Raw genomic sequence first — 20,842 nt, 5'->3', positions numbered from 1 at the left:
TTGGCTGCAGACCGTCGTTTAAAATTATCATGAAACTAAAATAAAAACAAGTAAATAACCCGAATTCTAAAACTGATTTTATGACGGGAATTAACGCGTTGTTTCCGTCGGCTGATGCGAGACGTGCGTTGAAAGGAGGTTCGGAAAATACATCGTTGTCCCGGCGCCGCCGCTGGCGCCCGCGCCTTTCAGCGCTTTCGACATAATATCCGTGAAAGGTGCCGCTATCCTTGCCTCAACTGTGTCGCGCTGAGTTCGTGCCTATTCGGGACACTACAGCTGTCGCATACCTTGTTTACAGTCGCATTTACTGAATATTCTTTATACTGAAATAACTTTCTGGCCTATAATTAAAACTCGTATAACATGACTTTCTCAGATTAAAAAATGTTGAACAAAATATTATGAAGGTACATAGATGATATACGATATGATATATTTATGGATATATATATATATAAAATTAAAAATAATAGTGTTTTACGTAAGTCACGAGAAAAAAAGAAAAGTTTGTTATATCTTTCTCTTTTGGCTTCACAAAATAAGTAACTCTTTTGTGGTGAACTGCGTACTCTATCACAATACATTTTCATGTAGTTTTTTAATATTATCTTGTAATAAATTTAATGATATCCTAAAACAAGTTGTAAAAAAGAAAGGAGTTGTTGTAATTAATGTATTGATAATATTGCAAAGTTAAAAAAAAACCGTCTGAGTATGTTGTAGGCTCATCTCAGATCAGGGCGCGTTTCGAAGCTTTAAGTTGGAGGATGCCTCATTTAGTATATCTTCTTGTATTCTTATTACGTACACGAATGGTCACTTTAAATTACCCTATTTCGATAATAAAATGATAAATAAAAAAATGAACATCTGTTTTTAATGACAGGTGAATCAATTTAAGCTAATTGAATTTATGACAATAAACATTTCAAAACCAAAAAGTTGTTAACTTCAATTTGATTATCATTTTAATATAAGTCTAACATTATTCTCAATTATAAAATGTAAAGGTAGTGTAGTGAATATCAGCTTTTTTGGTGGCAATATGATTCTAATTAGCGCATTGCGGACGTGCTATTTTTATTTATGAATAATATAATATTACTGAATTGTATATTTACGTACGTTTTCATTGCCTAGAATGCAAGTGTAGCATTGTCCATGCGTTAATTTAATACGTGCCCTAGTCACGTTTAAAGAGTATTGCAGGTCGTTGCAGGCGGACGCACCAAGTTTGTCAAGGTCATCAAGTGTCCGGTTCCTATCCGGACGTTCCATTATTCCTTCAAGTTATCCAGTACGACCTGTTCCGGATAACGGAATTAAATTTTCCAGAAATAAAAACGGTTCCGAAATATGTATAATCTAAGTTTTAAGTAAATACTTTTTCCATTTATTTAGCATTAGGCATATGTCTTTCATATCGAAGTTGAGTATATCGAAGATAAAAGCATGACTTTTTTTGCATTTTTTAAAGATTCCGTAAAAAGATAATTAGTTGACCAAAAGCAAATAACCTTTCATAAATTTATGAACGATGTCATTGTCTTCAAGCAAAAAAAAACCTTTCGACAAAGAACTATTGTCTCCTTCCTTTTGTATTTTCAAAGATAGGCTACAAACTTATCTTATAGGTTGAAAGACATTACGCATCATTTTATTGTTTTAATTCTACGTTTGATGTAAACTCATTAAGTAGACTTTTTTCTGACAATTTTGAGTTTACAGGGCGAAAACTCTTTCCTTCTGATACATGCGTCATATAAAGATGTAGTCTTAACTTATATTCTTTTGGTCATTTGAATACAGTCTCCTTGTTTTCATATTTACTTTTAATGCCTGCAAATTACAAATTCATAATGGCTACAATAGCAAGTTTACATTTTTATGCAATGACTTGTTTCGAATTAAGATAAATTTTACTAAGTATATTAATAGCACATGTACCCAGCGATGGTAAAATCTCGTATGTACTGTCTGTTGGATTTCTTTGTATATATTATGCCAGGAGCAGCTTTAATGGAGTTTTTATATCCAATTTGATCTTAAATGAAGATGTCTGTTACGGAAATTTCGCCTATTAGGCGTATATATTCCAAACAGCAGCAATTAAAAATACATAAAAAGTATGTAATTGCTATCCCAAGTTCGCTAGTACTTTTTACTTTGATAAACCTTCACGAGCCCCATACGGTTGACTATACTATAAGTATAGAATTGTAGGAAAACACTTTTTCTGAACACTTTTTTAATATCTTCGTGTCAATTTGAAAAATTTTAGTTCTTTGTCGCTAAATATCATGTGATTATAATGAAAGCCAAAATATATGTAACCGGTTTTGTTAGTACGTTATATCTAATAAGGTATTTGCAAAACTACCTTCTATTGTTATGTTCCATCCAATTGTTAATGTATATATTCGTGTAGATCACTTTCGATATTTTATTAAAAGCTTTTGTGATGACTAAAAAACTTTATCTGCTATTTCAAAGGAGAGTTACGTCTGTACAATACATGTAAGTTATCAAGCTGCCGAGTTAATATATGATCATTGCTAGAATTCAAGATCCAGGAATGTAATTTATTACGGGATTTACTAAAACTACTTATCAGATACGCCTTCATATTTAATCATCATTATTTTAACTGCGAGACGTCCATTGTTGGACATAAGTCTCCTCTGTTGATTTTTAATAGGACCTGTCGTAAGCGTCCTGCGTCTTCGGAGGAACTTAATCAGTTCGCCAGTCCACCTTGAGAGTGTTTATTCTGTTATGATGATATGCTTGTCGCTCCGTGGTCTCCTCTCCTGAACCCTACGGCCCAAGCAGCGCGATATCTCTAGCTTCCCAATTTAATGGCTATATTGGCTACTTTCGTTCGTCTATAGATGTCATTCCTGAATCCTCGTGAACAAATCCCGAGCATAGGCTCTCCTTATCTCGTTGAGCAACTGAGCTAACTAATGATTCCCAAAGTGAATCATTCCCGTTTCACTGCCGTAAGTCAGACATTGGTCAAAGACCTTCGTCAAGGCGCTGTGGTATATTGTAGTACAAGATGTTTCTTTTCTTGATATTTACAATTCGTCATCGAATACATAGTAACGAATAATATAATTAATTATTTAACATAATTCAGGAAGTAATGTAAAAACGTTCATATCGTATTTTTAGTAGGAATCTCGAAACTCCCGCCTCATCCAGTGTTTGATCTAACCTTATCTTTGTTTTATTACAGCGCAAACAAGACCGTCTATGTAGATCACCTGACATAGGAATAGTGTTTTTATAGTGCATTCCTTGATATAATCTCATGTCGCGATATTACCTTTCAAATATGAAATAACATTCTTATGATCCATTACGTACACATCTTTCTCGAGAACACGTTCTGATGAATTTCTCGGGAGCAGCTATTTATATACAATGATATAATACAAATATATTTATCAAACAAAACAAACCATTATTGTTTTCATTACCTACTTATGCGATTATTATATCACTGTTTACCATAATATAATATATTTAGTACATGTGTCTGTTTAATATAGGAAGTCAAAGATAATTATCTAAAAGTTCCAATAGTTTAAAATATACTGTTGATAGTTAGTGAATGTTATAAATTTGAATGAATATTATTTTTAATATTTTTTGATATCACTTGTCTTATGTAAAGACGGTAACGGTTATGGTGGCGGTCTTCACCTTTTCAAGCATAATCTGGAAAACACCTTTTTTAGTTTTGTCACTTTTTGGTAGAAAGAAGATGTGAAAATATTTTTATTAATAATCACAAGACTTGCGAATTAGCTATAAAATAGTCTTTTGAAATGGCAGAGAAAAGGTTTTATTTCAATGCTTATTTAGTTATCTAATTTCGTAAAAATATCGTTAAATAGAATACATTTTTCCTTGATTTGTATTGTTTTAAATTTTTTTTAAAGTCTTTGAAATGTCTTGAAGTTTGATAAAACATTACTGTTTGCAGTTTAGGTTAAGGTGTATAATTCGACGGGTTTAGTTTCGGTAGAGCGCTTCTAATTTTTTAATTTTTTTAAGCTAGAAACTGGTCGGCTTTTGTTTTCAGATGAAATTGTACGTAGGTTTGCCTATAAACATAAGTCGTACATGGGAGTTTGTTCTCCGGCAGTTCACCTTTTGTTAATTATTTGTCTCTGTTCATAAATCGGGAATCCGTCGTAAATAAACCAGCAAATAACAGGAACTAAAGTCTCAAACATTTGTAATATCCTCTGATCCGAAAAAGGGGATGTATCATGGAGACGTACAAGTATGTACCCTTTCTTTGAATGTAAGCCGACAAGTATTTAAGTAAGCTATATATGTTAAGTACTCCGAGAAAACATACACGACGTAGATAGACATAATAGATTACCGTGCCAACGCGCAAAGCACCATCGATCAGCCGTTGCCCTATTAAGTAATGATTTCTACTTATTTATCTTGTTATGTATTACTTGACATCACTATACATTGACTTAATTACCTCATTATGTATTATATTTTATATATTTGTAATTTTTTTTATTGTAAATTAAAATGTACGTACTATGATTAATATACAATTGGTCTGGATGTTATAATGAAAAGGAATTTATCTGAATAAATAGATTGGTCTTATTTTTCCTGTCATCTATATTTTTAAATGTATGACTACGCGTGTATTCTTTAAATAAAATCACTAGAATAGTACATGTATAAGTTAAATCCTTATGTATATAAGCGTTGTTTATGAATGAGCACTTGTTTGTTGCGTGAAATGTCCGCACACATGCATTAATATCGCTCGTTGCGCGGCGGTGATGCGGCGACATCCGTCTGAATCATCGGCCGCCGCTAGCGACATCTGCGCTACGCTTTTCTCGGAACGAGCCCCGTGACCTTCCCGCACCTGATTTTCCATCACGTGCCCGTTTATATTAAAACTCGCAACTCCCCCCCGCTTGCAACTAGTCGCTGTTGAGAGGATCAGACATCGATTACAATTGCCGATTTATTGCATTACATACCGCTGATCGATCGTTTCCGATTAATTTCAGCAGCGAAGAGTACAAGTAGTAACACGACAACAGACCCCCTGGGCCCGTTGCCGGACGGTTGGGAGCAGGCGGCCACGCCGGAGGGAGAAATCTACTTCATCAATCATGCCGCTCGCACTACGTCCTGGTTCGATCCTAGAATACGTAAGTTTTAGATTGTATTGTGCGCGTCTGTGTACATGCGCGGATGTTTTTATGTAATGTTTGTGTTCGTTGCTTCCAGCGCAACACTTGCAGCGCACGCCTGTGGCGGGGGCGGGTGCTGCGGGCGGCGGATGGGCCAACGCTTCGCTTCAGGCCTGTCAGCAGAAGCTGCGCCTGCAGTCCTTGCAGATGGAACGGGAGAGGCTCAAACAGCGTCAGCAGGAGATTATGCTCCAGGTATAATAATTGCAATTATTGTCTTATCATTATACCTTAACTTTTTTATTACTTTGCACAAAAAATATTAAAACTAGCTATGCAAATTAGGACTGTAAATTAACACGTTATTATTTGTCTAGATAATATCATGAGTTCATTATGTAACTTCAACATTTACGGTTACGTTACTGAGGTTCTTTTCCTTATACACGTATTTTTTGGAGCGGCAACAAACTCCTTTAATTATGATTTATTAAAGTAAGAGGAATAAGTAAAGCTCATGTCATTATTCGTGTATTCCTAGGCACCTTATGTATTTATGTTGATAGAGAACAGATACTGAGAGTTTTGCTTCTAAATAGATACGGGATAGTCACTCGCATACCGCTCAACTATGACGTACATTTTATTTTTAACATAAAATTTTTATTATGTTTTAAGTAGGACATGAAACTATAACAGTATGCCGTGATCTATTTCTTAAAGTTTTAATATATTCGATTTGAGCAAATAACTGTTAATGAGTTTACTTCACTCCACTTTTACTTGCATAAAATAATCTCATCAAAAACATATTGTGCACGTTCTCATAAAGCTATCGAACCGCGAACGAAAATATGTACGTTTCGAAAATGTAATAACATTTGCTCAAGATGCATGAAAATTTCTCCAGCAAGAGTTAATGGGGCGGCAATCGAGTTCGATCGTGTCGTCGCTGGCTAGTAGCGCCGGGGCCGTCGCCGGCACTGAGCTACCTCTCGACCCGTTCCTGTCCGGCCTCACCGACCACCAGCGGCAGGAGTCCGCGGACAGCGGGCTAGGCATGGCCGTCAACCCCTCCTACTCTATGCCACACACGCCCGAAGACTTCCTGGCGGGCATGGACGACCGCATGGACTGCTCCAGCGAAGCAGGCGCAAACCTCGACCCTACCGACATCACGCTCGGCGACAACATCGACTCCACGGACGATCTAGTGCCTTCTTTACAGGTGAATTATTAAGTACTAAGAATTTATAACAATCATTCGTTTCAGTTTTCATAACTTAAATTGCTTGCATTGTTGATGAGATGACTGATGGCTGCCGTAAGGTTACGGAGTAAGTAGACTACGGATCGGTAAGCGCAGCGAAGCAGGTCCACCCATAAACTGCACATAAGACCGTGTTTATGTTATCGCTCATGCAAGTCTTATTGGAAATTTATGGTGGAGGCCCATGTCCAGCCGTGGACGTCCTATAGCTATGATAAATATGAAGATGTGTTTAGAGATATAATACTAATATTAGAAATTAATGAAATATTAATATTGTTTTCAGTTGAGCGAATTCACAAATGACATACTGCTGGACGACGTACAATCGCTAATAAACTCAACACCGAGCAAGACCGACAACGTGCTCACTTGGCTGTAGGCGACGCCTTCCGCCCGGAGCCTACAAACTTTGTATTAGCTGTTATTTACCTATTGTTTAATTAGTACTTACATTGAGACCACTCCGGACTGACCGCGCGGTAGCTTCGTAACGCCACGATGTGGACAGAGTTCGGGATGGTAAACGCATCCATCATTTAAACCCTGATAACGACGTTAAGTTTAAATATTTGCATAAACACATATTTCTTTGAATTTAAAAAATTTTAAGTACATATAGTAAAAATTTGAGCCATTTTAAATTTAAAATTCCAAAGTTTTAACTCACGTATAATGTCGTTGAATTCTATTTGCGGTGATAAAAATAATGAAATTATCTGAAGTAAATGTTTTAATACGGTACGGTCTTAGTTAAATCATTTTAGTTTAGTTATATTTTTCTATAGAAGTTTGAAAAAAAGTAAATAAAATAAAAAAAATAATATTGCTTCTCCATTAGTTATATTTTATATTCAATCTACAATTATATTTGCTCCTAATTCCAATAGCAACAAAGAGCTACATAAGCTTTTATTTCATCAGTTTTGAAGATGGTTACATGAATATATTTTTAAATGTAGGGTTGGTTTTGTTCCGTGTCGTCCAGATTATCTATCGCACGGTTGGTCGGAGTGGATATTGAAAACATCGACATGCGTAACGTCGGTGACGGTAATGATGGTGTACATTTCAATCAGAAAATGACAATAACTAGCTTAGGGTGTATGGACATTCGTGTGTGAATATACGTTTATTTGCCGCTAGATACAACCGGTGCGGTCGTCGCCGCATCATACTGTTAGTTAATAGTATTCGCGGTAGAAATACAAGTGAACTAACAAATAGTTTTTGTGAATACTGCGTCACCCCGATTGGAAATTGCATCTCAGCATTTACTTGAATGAGATAGGTGATACGAAATTTTATAAAATAGGAAGTTTCATTTGACGTACTTTAAGGAAATGTGTTGTAATCTGATATTAACGTGCTGAATAATCTATAAACTCACTTGTATACTCAAGGTTTTTTTCCATATTATTACAAAACTGTAAATCATAACGGGTTTATGGATTCAGCGAAATATTTTATAAATTTTTATAGTTAAAAAATTATGTATACAAACCACAAATAACAAAGCGACTATAAATATTATATCTTAGTCGCTTATGACAATGTAACAAGTAGAGATAAATTAAAGATGGCGCTCGCTGCAAAAGCTTCTTTCCTATGTGAAAGGAGGTGTTTGCAATGCTCCCCCGTAAGCTAGGTTTTCCATACTCTTTCATTCTAAGACTGTAGGAAATCCTCGACTTTGTGAATTCGATACGTGAATAACTTTGACGATATAACTCTATCGATAAATAATGAAATTGTGATAACACCTTGACATAACAGTGCCTTATTGTGCCTTTATAAAAATTATTTATTGTGTTTTTTATTAAGATTATATTGAATATTTCTACACTTATTGGTGACTTTTGATGTTATATTAGTCGATGGACATAATTAAAACTATATTACTTATGTACTTGTTGTAATAACGTGTTTTGTCTACTTACACCGTCCTTGCGTATTTTTTGAGATTATGCATAGATTAGTTAGTTAAATCGTGACCTAGATAGTTATTTTGGCAACTATTACGTTTACTTATTAAGTATAATATTATTGTAATGTTTGTTTTGAAGTGGACGATGTATCTCCATGCATGTGTGTTAGTGCCACTAGGAAATAACATTAGCGAATAACCACGGCGTAATTGGGTGCCGCTGAGGAGTGTGTTTCTTTGGCAAATGTCTGCCAGCTCTGTTTATTTCAGTTGGCACATTCTTTCCTAGTCGGGGAGGTGTGCCATGGAGGTGTGCTTTACCATTATCGTTTTCATCGCTATTACCAACCGTGACCCTTTCTAAAGTAAATAAACTATTTTTGTACGCAAATTAAATGTATTCTGGTACATATACGTGCAACACACGTCTGACTGCGACAATACTCCCTATATTTGTTATAAGAACTTGGTGCAGCGAATGCGCAATATTTCGAAATTGTTAAAACCCACCTAGTCTATTTTTTACGATTCAGTTTAGCTTGATTTTTAAAAAAAGTGTGTAATATTATCCAAATTAGGCCCTATATAAAAATGCTACATTGAAAACTTTGCCATATTAGTAAAAGTACTGTTATTCTTATAAGACTTAATGTAATCTTCATTATTATGTTAAATAGCAATTATTAGCAACTGTAACTATTGTAATTAGGTGTAACGGTGCTGGGTTTATGATACATTTTATTTTGTATTCTGAACATCCATTCGTTGTACTTTATTTGTCGTATATTATTTCTTATACTTTTAAGTTATGATTTACTTTTCATATTGTTCGGCTCATTATTCTTGGCGCTTCCTTACCATAAGGTATTAGAATTTATCGGACTGACACAAGTAAAGTTGTATCTGTGGCAGCGATTGAATTATATTTAATAAATGTCATTTTCGTCTCAACATTAGGAACAGTTTGGAATCGCGCTAGCGGCTTGAGAAGTGGGAGCATAAAATCATATTTTTAGAAAAGTTCTTAACATAGTGTATAAACTAATTTCAAGGCATATAGAGACATATAGACATTTTAAGAAAAAAGTTTTGAATCCAATAGAAACATATTTCAGAGTTTGCTGGCCACTTCTCCGCCCGGTTGCTTACTGTTTTTGAACATTGCACGGTCGCACTCGTTTTTTAACTGTCACCACGATGACATAATGAGAAACATTCCATGTTGCTACAACAATCCGCTCGCCACCGGCCCAAACCCGAGCCTTTGGCATTGCTTATAAAGGAGTAATATGCTGAACAATATATCAAGTTTAAACTATATATAGTTTATTTCTTAAGATAGCCTTTAATTACAAACATATCTTTTCAGTCTGACCGCAGATGCAAGTTTTCTATGTAGTGTATATAACACATCATGTATCAATGTTATAACAATGAAATTACAAATGTCATTTAACTTTAATTTGCTATAATTTCATTGTAAATAATTTGATATTCTTATACGAACTAAATAAATATTTGTTTCAATATCAATTACATGTTTCATTTTGGCCTCCTTTGTTTATTTATAGCTCTACATTAATTGACAGCTGTGGGAAAAAAAGAAAACATTTTTAACGTGTTACTGTTCTATTTAATAAAAATAAATATTTGTAATACTTCAGCAATGTACAATATCCATCACCGCATGCTTTACAGCCTCCTTTCCTGTTAAAATATTAGTTTTAATTAATTATATAGAAAAGCATATTAATTAGGCCTACAGTTAATTTACATTACATAAATAAAAACTAAATTATAATATGCAACATTATAAAAGCAAAATAAGTTATTAAAGTAATTAATTAAATTCTATGTACACTGACCTCTAAATGTAAAGAGATAATTAGACTTTAAAATATCTGTGGGTGATATTAAACTTCGGTTTAATATTGAAAAAACCTTGAATTTTGCATAGTAATGCCAATACAAAGTTATCTATTTTACATCTTTCCTAGTGACGTAAGAAATGTAATTAGTTAAAACGAATTTGAAAGGATATGTGTTATTTTAAGGTACATGCTTTTGAATGTGTATTTTTAGTTTACACTATTTACATCAAACAAATAAACATAAAGCGCAACATATGCAGTAAATACAAATCTTTATACAAACGGAAAATTAAAATATTAGTTTTAAAGCTTCTAGTAATTGTAACATCATGCCAATTATATAGATATAAAAATTGATTTAAAATTTATTTCCAATAGAAAATGCAAAAATATGAATAGAACAAACACTAAAGACATTTATTTGGAGAATTCGCGATATGTTACAGCAAATATGTTTTTTTACAACAATGCTTTTAGCTTAATTTAAATGTTAGTTTATTTTATATTTTGTAATAATGAAGAAAATATGGCACGACTAAGTTTATGTACAGAATATTAAAATAAATTTGTGGTACTTCACAAAATAAACTAATTAGCGATAAAACCTGTTACAAAATTAAAGACACGATGTTACTATAGCACGATAGAATGTTTAATTGTAAATTGTCGAGAACTATTAAAATGTTGAAAAGCGTCAATTACGCTTTTTAAAAAATCAATCAACTTTGCTTTCATTGTATAGAAAGTTTCATTTGGTTAATTTTAAATCTAACTTAAAAAGAAAAAAATTACAATGTCAAGGGATAATACGTTTTGGCAGAGCGAGTTTTTAAAATTTGTATTGAATTTTTTTTTTATTTTAAATTAACCACTTTAAGGCATAAGTTTACCCCAAATATATCTTTGGGTGATATACTGTGATTGCCATGCTTTGCAGGCGGATTGACGATCGCAGTGTGGTATTATGGTACGCAGAGGACGCTGCTGCCTATCCTTCGAAAAATTGGTAGTCTTACGGTTTAAATTAGAAAATCCAACGCTGTTACAAAAAAAAAATAGAAGTCGGAAACGTTGCAAGTAGGTGCTACTGTCTTCTATTAAATAATATCAATCTTTTGTTAAATGATCTACATATAGCATCTAAAATATAATTTTATTAGTAATGTTTAAAAGTATTGAATAAAGCTTACCGAAGGATCTTTAAATCTTTCGTCCTGAGGCAGTTCGCGATTTGCGATCAATTGTTTGTAGTATTCTACAGAAAGTTTAGGAGTGCGAGGCCTATTGGGGTCCTCGATGTCTACATGATATAGACCAAAGCGTTCCCTGCAAGTTATAAAACAAAAATTACGCATCTTCATATAATTAAAATGATGATAAAGATTAAATTGCTATTTGAAGTGATTCCTTATCGAATGTTACACTTGTATAAATTTAGCAAAAAAAGTACTAACGAAAAGCCAGCCCTCCATTCAAAATTGTCCATTAACGTCCAGACTGTATATCCCAACACTTTTACATCATCGTCGTAAATAACTTTCAAAATTTCTGTTAGGTATTCCTGTAAACAGTTTACACATTAATACCAAAATCGGTTCATGATAGCTTTAACAAAAATGAAAAAAAATTAAACTTTTTATTCTTAAAATTTTTCAGATATTGATCTATAACAATAAATAAATAATAATTTATTTGAAAATATAACAATAACAGCATAAGTAAAAAGTAATTAACTCCATTTTAATTCTTAAAATAAATAGTGAAATAGTCTGTGGTTTCAAACTTACATCAAAATATTTAATACGACCGTAATCTTCCAGAGTGCCGCGGTCTGAGAAACCATTCTCAGTAATGTAAATTGGTGGGTCATTGTAAGAGCTCTTGCACCAGCGCAGAAGGTTGCCGAAACCAGTTGGTACCACCTAAGAATTAATTTTAAAATATGTTATAGGTAGATAGTTCATGAACATAATGAAAAATACCATCACCAAAGAGTGTTGTTCCGATTCCAAAAACACAAACCATTTTGTGGCAGGTGAATAAAGATTTTTTTTTGTAGCCGTGTGTTGAAATATTTTAAATACATGTTTTACTTACAATTAAAAAACGACATCTGGGGTTAACAACTTCAATTATAAACATTCTGTATATTTTTAAATGAAAGAATATCACTATTTACTAATTCGAATAGTAGTTTATACACACAAAATAGAGAAATATATAATAATATAACAATAAATTATAAATCATTATCATTGTCATCATTTCATCATCGTTGATATACATGTATAACTAAATGTTATGACAATTTACGGAGTTACGACAAGTGATTATGGTGCCGCTACGCACAGGTGCTTTGTAAATAGTTATTTTGTTTTTGCATTTTCATTGTTTTGGTGGATTTTGAGGAACGAATACACGCACAGGTGTTAGTTTCTCCGCCTGTTAATCGTGTATACTGCTAATATCTCCCTTAAGAAAATACCGATTAACAAGACCTCATTTTCATTTTGTTGCCGGTCCGTGCCGCCTTAGCGGTCAGTTGTTCTGCGCACTATGGAGCCTACCTTCTACCATTTCAACTTTCTAATCCGCGGGGCTATGTTGGTTATTTTCTTTCGTTTCGGGTCTCTTTCGTACTGATTCGATTTGTCAATAACTATAATATATTATATGTATTTATTTACCCTGAACCACGCAGACGCAGAATCACCTCCCACATCTAACGAAGTTACGGCTCCAATGTCTTTAAGCCACGATGGTGATTTAGCTGTTGGGTCAACGCCAGGGCCGGTAACTAAATAGGTTGTGTAATGATTGATGCCAAGAAAGTCAGAAGTTCCCTTAATACGTTGAATCCAGTAATCATCGAATTGTTCCAAACGCGGTTTAGGGATGCCCTCAGCGGCGCTTTGTTGGGCAACGTTCTCGACCATTACAGCAGGGTAACCGCCTTCTTCGGTGAAAATTGGGTGCGCAAACCATCCGAACTGAAAATGGGAAAAGCTTATTTGTTTAATAGTTTTTTTTTACAATAAAATTTTAAATCATGTAGCGATATTGAGATATCATCACGTGATAAGAACATTTATTTATGTGAAAAAGTGATTCTCAGTAATAACAATACGACGCAAGGAGGATTATACGAAACAAAGTAGTAGTAGATAGGAAAATGAAATGTTCAATGATAATTGTATTATTATAATCAAAGCTGATTCTACATACGACACTACACACACTACACTTTTACAATAGAAGCTCGGATAATGTTGAGAAAACTCCCATTCCTAGATTTAAAAAATGTCAAAGAACGTATGTGCGCTAAAGGTAAAATACTGTAAATTATTTCATACAAGATATGTTTGTCTCGATATTTCAATGTCAAATAAACCTGTAATTGAATTTTTTTTTAATGAAAATAAAATAGTCCCGCTAAGTTTCTTTCGCCTCTTTTTTTTAACCAGGATTTCTTATCCGAAATGGTGGTATATTCCTCTTGATGTAATCAATAAGACATGTATTTCAAAATAAATTGAATAAGAATTTTTTGATTTTGAATTTAAATTTATTCTTTAAGCAAGCAGTTATTTTTTGTCCCTAAAATAAATAGAGCTAAGAATGAACAGGTTATAGCTGAATTGATTTTATTGGTATATTCTGTGTACAGGATATTAATAGGCAATGAAGGCTACTCAAGCGTTACTCTATTATAAATAAAAAGGTCGTCTCTTTGATCACTTATGTGGAACACCCTCTTCGAAAATAAATATTTTTCATAATTAATAAATAACTTAATGATTACTAAGTATGAAAAAGTATTTTTAAAATACAGATAACTACCGCGATCGTCGGTCGTGGGTTCTATTCCCGGCATACAATCTTATATAATTCACACTTTGTCGATTAATTATAAAGGATTTCCACTGCTGACAAACAAGTTTCTAGAGGATGGACAGCAGCGCCCTCTGCGTACCATAACACTACACTTCGCCAATCGGCCTGTCAATCGTGGCGATTATGATATATCCTTCATAGATATCTTTGAGGGCTTTGCTTTGGGCGACGGTAAACGAAAATTAATTATTGTTTACTATCAGTCCTTGCAGATTTTAAACTGCCAGAAGTTATTAGCCTGGGTAGGTAAGGTAGTAAGGAATGAATGAAGAGTGAATGCTTTGTATGACTGAAAATAACTGTAAAAACATAAAAGGTTTGTGTACATAGTGTATATGTAATCATGTATATGTTCGATGTGCTCCTTTTTGTTTATGAGTACATACACAATATGCATAATGTTATTGTAATTTTTAATGTTTACATTTGACTTACTTTAAATTGGTTTGCCACTTCAGCTAAGGCGACTTGTTCAGCGTTGCTCGGATCGCTGGGCTCGTACCAAATGGAGTTGATAGAAATCATTATTGTACCGTTTTGCTTGGACCTGTAGGAGTCGTTATACAGATGGTAAGACTCGGCGTGTGCTTTAAGAAGAGTGTCACTGCACAAGTAGTTTCCTACGCCATGACTATCGATGGCGGGGGCTTTCTTCACATCGCCGTAAGCATCCTCGCAAATTTCGTATGGCTCATTAAACGTAATCCATGATTTAATACGATCCCCGAATTCTCGGAAACAGAGGTCGGAATAGTCACGGAAATAATCAATCATCTTCGGATTTGCCCACCCGCCGAGGTCTTGAAGTGACTGAGGTAGGTCCCAGTGGAATAACGTTACCTGTTAATGATTTCATAAATATTATGTAAAAGACCTGAAGAATACAAAACGTGAATTGGTCACCAGGCATTTGATTTGGCACATCAGAAATACTTTTTGTCAGTAATTTTAATCTATTCTATATAGAGTGATTGGTTATATGTGTAAAAAATTGTCACCAATAAGCTTTAAAGCTTTTTAATCTATTTCCAAATATTATGTAAAAAGTATGACTAAGATATGTCGTAATCATTTATATTTTCTATTTAAATTTGACAGGCTAATAACTTCTTGCAGTACACAGTATGAACGGAAGGATAATATTACTTTTCATTTGTAGTAATCCAAACAACAACGATTCCAATTATATTATCATGATGTTATTTATAATTTCCGAAACAATTGATTATTGTTTAGGGTGTACTATACATTATTAATAGCATAAGAGCAATACGTTCACCCCTTTAAAGCTTTTACATCTACAATGCCAATCACTCTGTATACATATCAATAATATATAAGCATATATCTCCGACCACTATGCAGTAAAGACCGCTCCACAAAATCGAATACGGCCCATCGTACTCTTCTATCTGATGTGCCGAATCTAATGCCAGGTACCATATAAATATATTTAAAATTGTTTTACCAGTGGTTCAATATTTTTTTCTGCAAGGGCATCAAGTAGAGCATTGTAGTAACGGATGCCGTCAGGGTTTACATAATCAACTCGACCAGTAGGTAGGATTCGAGACCAAGATAGTGAGAAGCGGTAGAAATCAACGCCAAGATAAGCTAACTCTTCTACATCCTCGAGATATCGGTTATAGGAATCGCAGGCAATGTCTCCATTTGTACCATCGGCTATCATCTCAGGGCGAGTGTGGCTTAGACGGTCCCAGACATTTTCTGATTTTCCTGTAAAATAAAGTAACATATATGAAATGAAACAAGAAAACTAGTAACTAGTTTTTTAATCATGGAAGATAGAAATGTTCCAGCAATGCTTATATGATGACTCCGGTGACTTTATAAACAAAAACTTTGAAATAAATCAATAAATAAACATTATTATCAATATCTATTTTTGTCCCACAATTATATGCATTCGTCACTCGTGTTTATCGGGGAATCTTCTTTTTTATTCAATTTAATTACACGTTACATGTCATTAACTGTTAATAATAAAAATATGTTAATTTTTATGACCCGCTGTTTAACTAGTTTGAATGATAAGTTCGTTCTATTTTATCCATGGTATGTAGTTACTATCCATATGCCATAAAAATTCCATTATGGTTTAAAAGATTAATTAGTGATAATTAATCTAGGAAATGAATTGCTCTAACTGCCATATTAAGGATGTTTGTAAAAATTATCGTATATTATATACAAGGCAGTAAGCAAAAACATATCAATCTTTGATTATCGTTAATATCGGTTTTATAAAAATTCGTGGAGATAAATTTATAAGTACTTTTAGTTTCTGTTCACGTATTTCATGGGAGTCACTGAGATGTAGATAAGAGATAACAGTTAAGTTTATGACAGCATCTTGACAAGTATACTATAAATATTTCAAGAATTCCGAAAAAAGGAACAGATACGGTGTTATTGGCAAAACAATTGTACTAAAATATGGAAAAATTTTAATGTAATTTTCTAGTGTTATTAGATTTATACTCGTAGAAAAAATGAGTAATTATATCGTCCCTAATTTTTAAATTGGAATCAAATTTTTTTTTAATTTCTTGGCCGACCTGTACAAAGTACCAAATGCAAAAATTCAAAATTAAATCACAATTAATACTTTATGACTTTATAACCTTTTTTGACATCTGACGTATTAGTATAATTTTGTTTTTGGAAATTTCTACCATCTATTTCTACTCATAACGTTCTCTGGAACTGTAAGGCTTATACTAAAATTTTGTAGGAATATTCTTTTCACCAGATGGACGCGAGCTTAGAACGGATTCTTCAAAATTTCACGTGCAAGGAGGGTTATGTCAGCGTTCATTAAGTTCTTGAAGCGACTGGGATTTATTAATCAGTAGTTGTAATGAATAAAAGACCTAAAGACTAAAATACGTCATATATATGTGCATATACGCGTACACGTAACGAGAGGTAATTTTTTTATAATTTTATTTAAAAGAAAAATCGGGCAGTAGTAGCTCTGCGGTAAAGGAAGCGAAACGGAAGCTTGCGATCGAGGGTTCGATTCCCGGGATACAATCTTATGTATTTCACACTTTATGGATTATAATTAATAGGATTGCCACCGCTCACAAACAAATTTCCAAAGGACGAGCAGCAGCATTTTATCCGTACCATAATACCACACTGCGACCGCCTATCAAGCGTGGCGATTATGGTATATCCCTCTGTAGATCTTTTGGAGACGCCTGTGTCTTGCATGGACGTCTATTGGCTAAAATGACGATGACGAAAAAAATACGTATTTTGTTTATTATACCAAAAACTTACCGCTAACATTCCAGGCTCCTTCAATCTGATGAGAGGCAGTCGCTACACCAAATGTGAATCCCTTTGGGAATTTCGTGTAATGAGCTTGACTCCTGCAAACATTGATATTGATGTGCGCTTAGCTATTTAACCTCGATGATGCCATGCGGGTGGTGTTAGACACAATGAGAACAATAAAATAATTATTGTTAATGTATTCTATTACTTACACGTACTCGATGTCTATTTCATATCTATGAATGTATGTTACCAGTTTAGATACACTTATTTGTGGCATTGAGTTGTATGCATAATACTATTTAAAAAAGTGATAAACAAGATTACAGTAATTACTACTTATATTAATTGTCCTTAATTTTTTCTTATGTAAAGGTCAATTTATATTAATATATACGTATGTACTGTAAATGTCATGCTGATTGGAAAAAGCTATTAAATTATTAAAACGATACCTATACGTGTCGACGGTAACCTGTTAATGTATTAATATGAAATTATTTACTTTCTGCGTTTGTTGTATATAACTGCATAAAATTATAAATGTATTTCCGCTTACTTCCTTAAAGATTCTCTTAGTTAGATATAATTATTGGGAATTCATAAATTAATCGTGTATATAATAACCAGCAAAAGCATCTCCAGAAAATAATTAGGCAATATAATTAATTACCCCCATTAAAATATTTAATTTATAAAAAAATACTAGCAATTGTTTTATTAATGACAGGAAAAGTAATATAATATTAGTAATTACGTATAAATGTTCAATGATAAAGTAATATCACGAAATTTATTTTAAATAAAATGTGCGATCATTTCACAGTTTTAGTTAATAACGAAGCAAATTATAATAGTTTTAAAAAAAATTATTTCATCGTTATCATTTTAGCCGCAAGATGGCCACTTTTAGATATAGCTCTGTCCATGGATTTCTAACAGGACTAACTAACTGTAGGTAGTGGACTGCAACCAACGTGGTCCAACGATTTCAAGAAGGTTATCCAAGGTGGACACCTTGTGCTTGGATATCCTTTACTGTGCTTGCCGGTCCGTCGTGCGGGAAACTCTATGGTCCCAGTGACCATCTGTTCTATCCATATATCCTATATCCGATCCATCTGGTTTATTTATCCCTGATTCTATCTCGTAAAGATATTCCACAGCATAGCCCTCTCCATGGCTCGTAGAGTAACTGTGAGCTGGTCAATGAAGCTCAGAATGAGAGACCGCATTTCAATTCCGTAATTCATCCCTGGATGATTATTTACGGAACTATATTACACAATTTTTTATCTGTTTACGGATACGATGATTAGAGAAAAAAAGGTTACGATATCTTATCAGCAATTATAAATTTGACATCAAAAGTTAGGTTAGATTTTAGCATAAACTAAAATTGGTACTTACAAGCTGCAAAGTGTAAACAGGGCGATAACGGTACCCCACGCCATTTTGCCGAGAGCAGGTCCGTAGCTATTGAGCTACACCGGTACACTGTTCCTCGAGAGCGCCGCGGTAAAACTCTTCACATTATTTAACGGCAATCTTGAAAGGTTGTCAAGTGTTTCTTTTTGATAAAGACAGAGCAAAAAAGATAATTCTTTAAACGTGCGAATTTTTACAAATGTTATCGGGATTTTAGTAAAACTAGCTTTATATCTTTACTATAACTTTATTTATAGCGACGATTTCATTATTATAAATAAAAAATTATAGTAATATACACTGCGTAAATATGGGTTTAATTCTTTAGAGTTATTAATTATGTATATATATATAATAATTATTATTAATTATATTAAGCCGGGGAAAAAATCTTTTCGCAAATAGTTAGTACAAACTTGTAATAAAACCTCTTTGGCTGTACTTTTTGTATCTGGCTGGTTTAGATCATTTATCGATCATTAATAAAGATTACATTTAAAAAAGGAATAAAGTATAAAAATTTAAAATTTTGCGTAGAGCTAGTTTTTATTTGTGTTTCTTTCTGTCAAAATTAGTGAATCTAATTAAGAAAGTAGCAATATTTAACTTTATATAAAAAAAAATGTTTAAGAGTAAGCCGCAAGCCGCAAAACATGGTAGCGTTTACAGACCTAGCGTCAACATCAAGAGTAGCGGAAAGTTGGTTAAAGCGTTTTTAATCCACGAATTTTCTTGTCATAGTTGCAACTCGCTCTGGTCGCCCAATTACGGATAAAACGAACGTAATTTTTGAAAAATTTCATTGACATTATAATATTAGCAATACTAAAAGAATTTTTTTCAATTAAATCGATGGATTCGCAGTTTTAGAAATTAATCCCTTATGGCTAGGACACAAGATTCATTTCTATTAGAAGCTGTGGGATTTACGGTCTAAGATTATCGTGAATATATAAGGAAATTTATGTCAAAAATGAAACATACTTGTAATACGGAAAGTTTCATATACTTATGTAATAAATAGATAAAGCAATTTTGGCACCGAAGGGATCACGGATTACTGTCAAGATATGAAGAACTAGAAGAGAAGAGATATCTAGTAAGATAGGTGACAAAGTGTGTGTGGTCCAAATATGATAAATGGATCAAATAATCAACTAAAAATTATCAAATGAGAGCGAAGGTAAGGCAAGATGCGGTGTGTCAGCGACCATCATATCTACTATCCTCATTTACGATACAGATGGTTGACGGCGAAAAGTAAAATAACTTTGATCGTGTGATCCTGAAATAGGGGGAGTTTGGGGGTAATAAATTAATATATAAGGATTTCCAATACTCGCGCGGCGTATAGTATGGCAAGCCGTTTGGCAATGCGTCCTGTTGTGGCAGTTTTCCTCGAAGTGTGTCATCCGTAGTAGCGTTTTTGAAGGCGAGTGAACCAAATAAGGCGTTGTTCAAAGAAAGACGACTTGACTCTTAGCGTACGGTCATACCGGGCTCGCTTCGTCTTGATCTTAAACTGTAGTCTGAAAATCTAGTCTTTTTAATATTATATTACCTCACCACTGTTAATAAAAGTTAAAGCTTTATTTTCAAGTCTGACAATTCCTTGCAATGGCAAGATATATTATTTAAGATAATAGGAAGGTAAAATACCTCTTGCATAATATGTAAAAAGGTTTAGTGTAAGCATGAGGACAGTAAATTTAACCATGGCCGAATTATAAATATCTGTATGGAAAAATTAAAACTTAGGCGACATAAATGAAACTCCCTATTGGCTACTAATAAGGAGATCAACAGAAGAATCAAGGTCACCGGCGTAGCTTGAAGAACAGTTGGTCTGAAGCGTTAGTGGCTGGTGTACATCGCTCGTATAAATGGTCGTATAGCGGTGTCGACAACGAGCTCTGGTAGACGAGGTGTGGGTAGATCACCCATTAAGTAA

The 20,842-nt window shown here is 33.6% G+C and overlaps 2 protein-coding genes across 6 annotated transcripts in view; one reads left to right on the top strand and one right to left on the bottom strand.

The window, feature by feature from the left end:
* Positions 1-9,925, top strand: part of yki (Transcriptional coactivator yki) — a 43,746-nt gene extending 33,821 nt beyond the window's left edge. The window contains exons 3-6 of one of the 3 annotated variants that reach the window (XM_068770585.1): positions 5,073-5,213; positions 5,293-5,450; positions 6,106-6,423; positions 6,752-9,925. In XM_068770585.1, the coding sequence (XP_068626686.1) occupies positions 5,073-5,213; positions 5,293-5,450; positions 6,106-6,423; positions 6,752-6,847 (713 nt within the window). In that variant the 3' untranslated portion in view covers positions 6,848-9,925. Of the gene's footprint in view, positions 1-5,069; positions 5,214-5,292; positions 5,451-6,105; positions 6,424-6,751 lie in introns of all 3 variants that reach the window. The other 2 variants (XM_068770584.1, XM_068770586.1) reach the window with 2 other exon arrangements.
* Positions 9,926-9,932: 7 nt separating this feature from the next.
* On the bottom strand, positions 9,933-18,968 carry LOC137926857 (myrosinase 1-like). Of its 3 annotated transcripts, none has more exons than XM_068770581.1 (9): positions 18,874-18,968; positions 17,467-17,558; positions 15,626-15,894; positions 14,593-14,997; positions 12,951-13,253; positions 12,051-12,185; positions 11,718-11,824; positions 11,454-11,589; positions 9,933-9,981 (listed from the first exon to the last, which is right to left on the bottom strand). In XM_068770581.1, the coding sequence occupies exons 1-9, from the start codon at positions 18,915-18,917 to the stop codon at positions 9,958-9,960; spliced, it is 1,515 nt and encodes a 504-aa protein (XP_068626682.1). In that variant the 5' UTR covers positions 18,918-18,968; the 3' UTR covers positions 9,933-9,957. The 3 variants fall into 3 exon arrangements, with proteins under 3 accessions (XP_068626682.1, XP_068626683.1, XP_068626681.1); XM_068770582.1 differs by lacking the exon at positions 9,933-9,981 and adding an exon at positions 10,000-10,099; XM_068770580.1 differs by lacking the exon at positions 9,933-9,981 and adding an exon at positions 10,263-10,385.
* Between the last annotated feature and the right edge of the window lie 1,874 nt (positions 18,969-20,842).

Source organism: Battus philenor, unplaced genomic scaffold, assembly GCF_028537555.1.
Source record: "Battus philenor isolate CCGP_79_NKW_IND1 unplaced genomic scaffold, ilBatPhil1.0.hap1 SCAF_3, whole genome shotgun sequence".
Classification (NCBI taxonomy): Eukaryota; Metazoa; Arthropoda; class Insecta; order Lepidoptera; family Papilionidae; genus Battus; species Battus philenor.
Note: the sequence above shows the minus strand (reverse complement) of the source record. Positions and strands in the feature narration are given on the sequence as shown.

Excerpts from the sequence above, each read along its gene's own strand:
- LOC137926857 (XM_068770580.1), bottom strand. The coding sequence starts at position 18,917 with ATGGCGTGGGGTACCGTTATCGCCCTGTTTACACTTTGCAGCTT. Across the intron at positions 15,895-17,466 it reads AGGAGCCTGGAATGTTAGCG|GAAAATCAGAAAATGTCTGG; the intron begins GTAAGTTTTTGG and ends TTTATTTTACAG. Across the intron at positions 11,590-11,717 it reads GAATGGAGGGCTGGCTTTTC|GGAACGCTTTGGTCTATATC; the intron begins GTTAGTACTTTT and ends TATAACTTGCAG.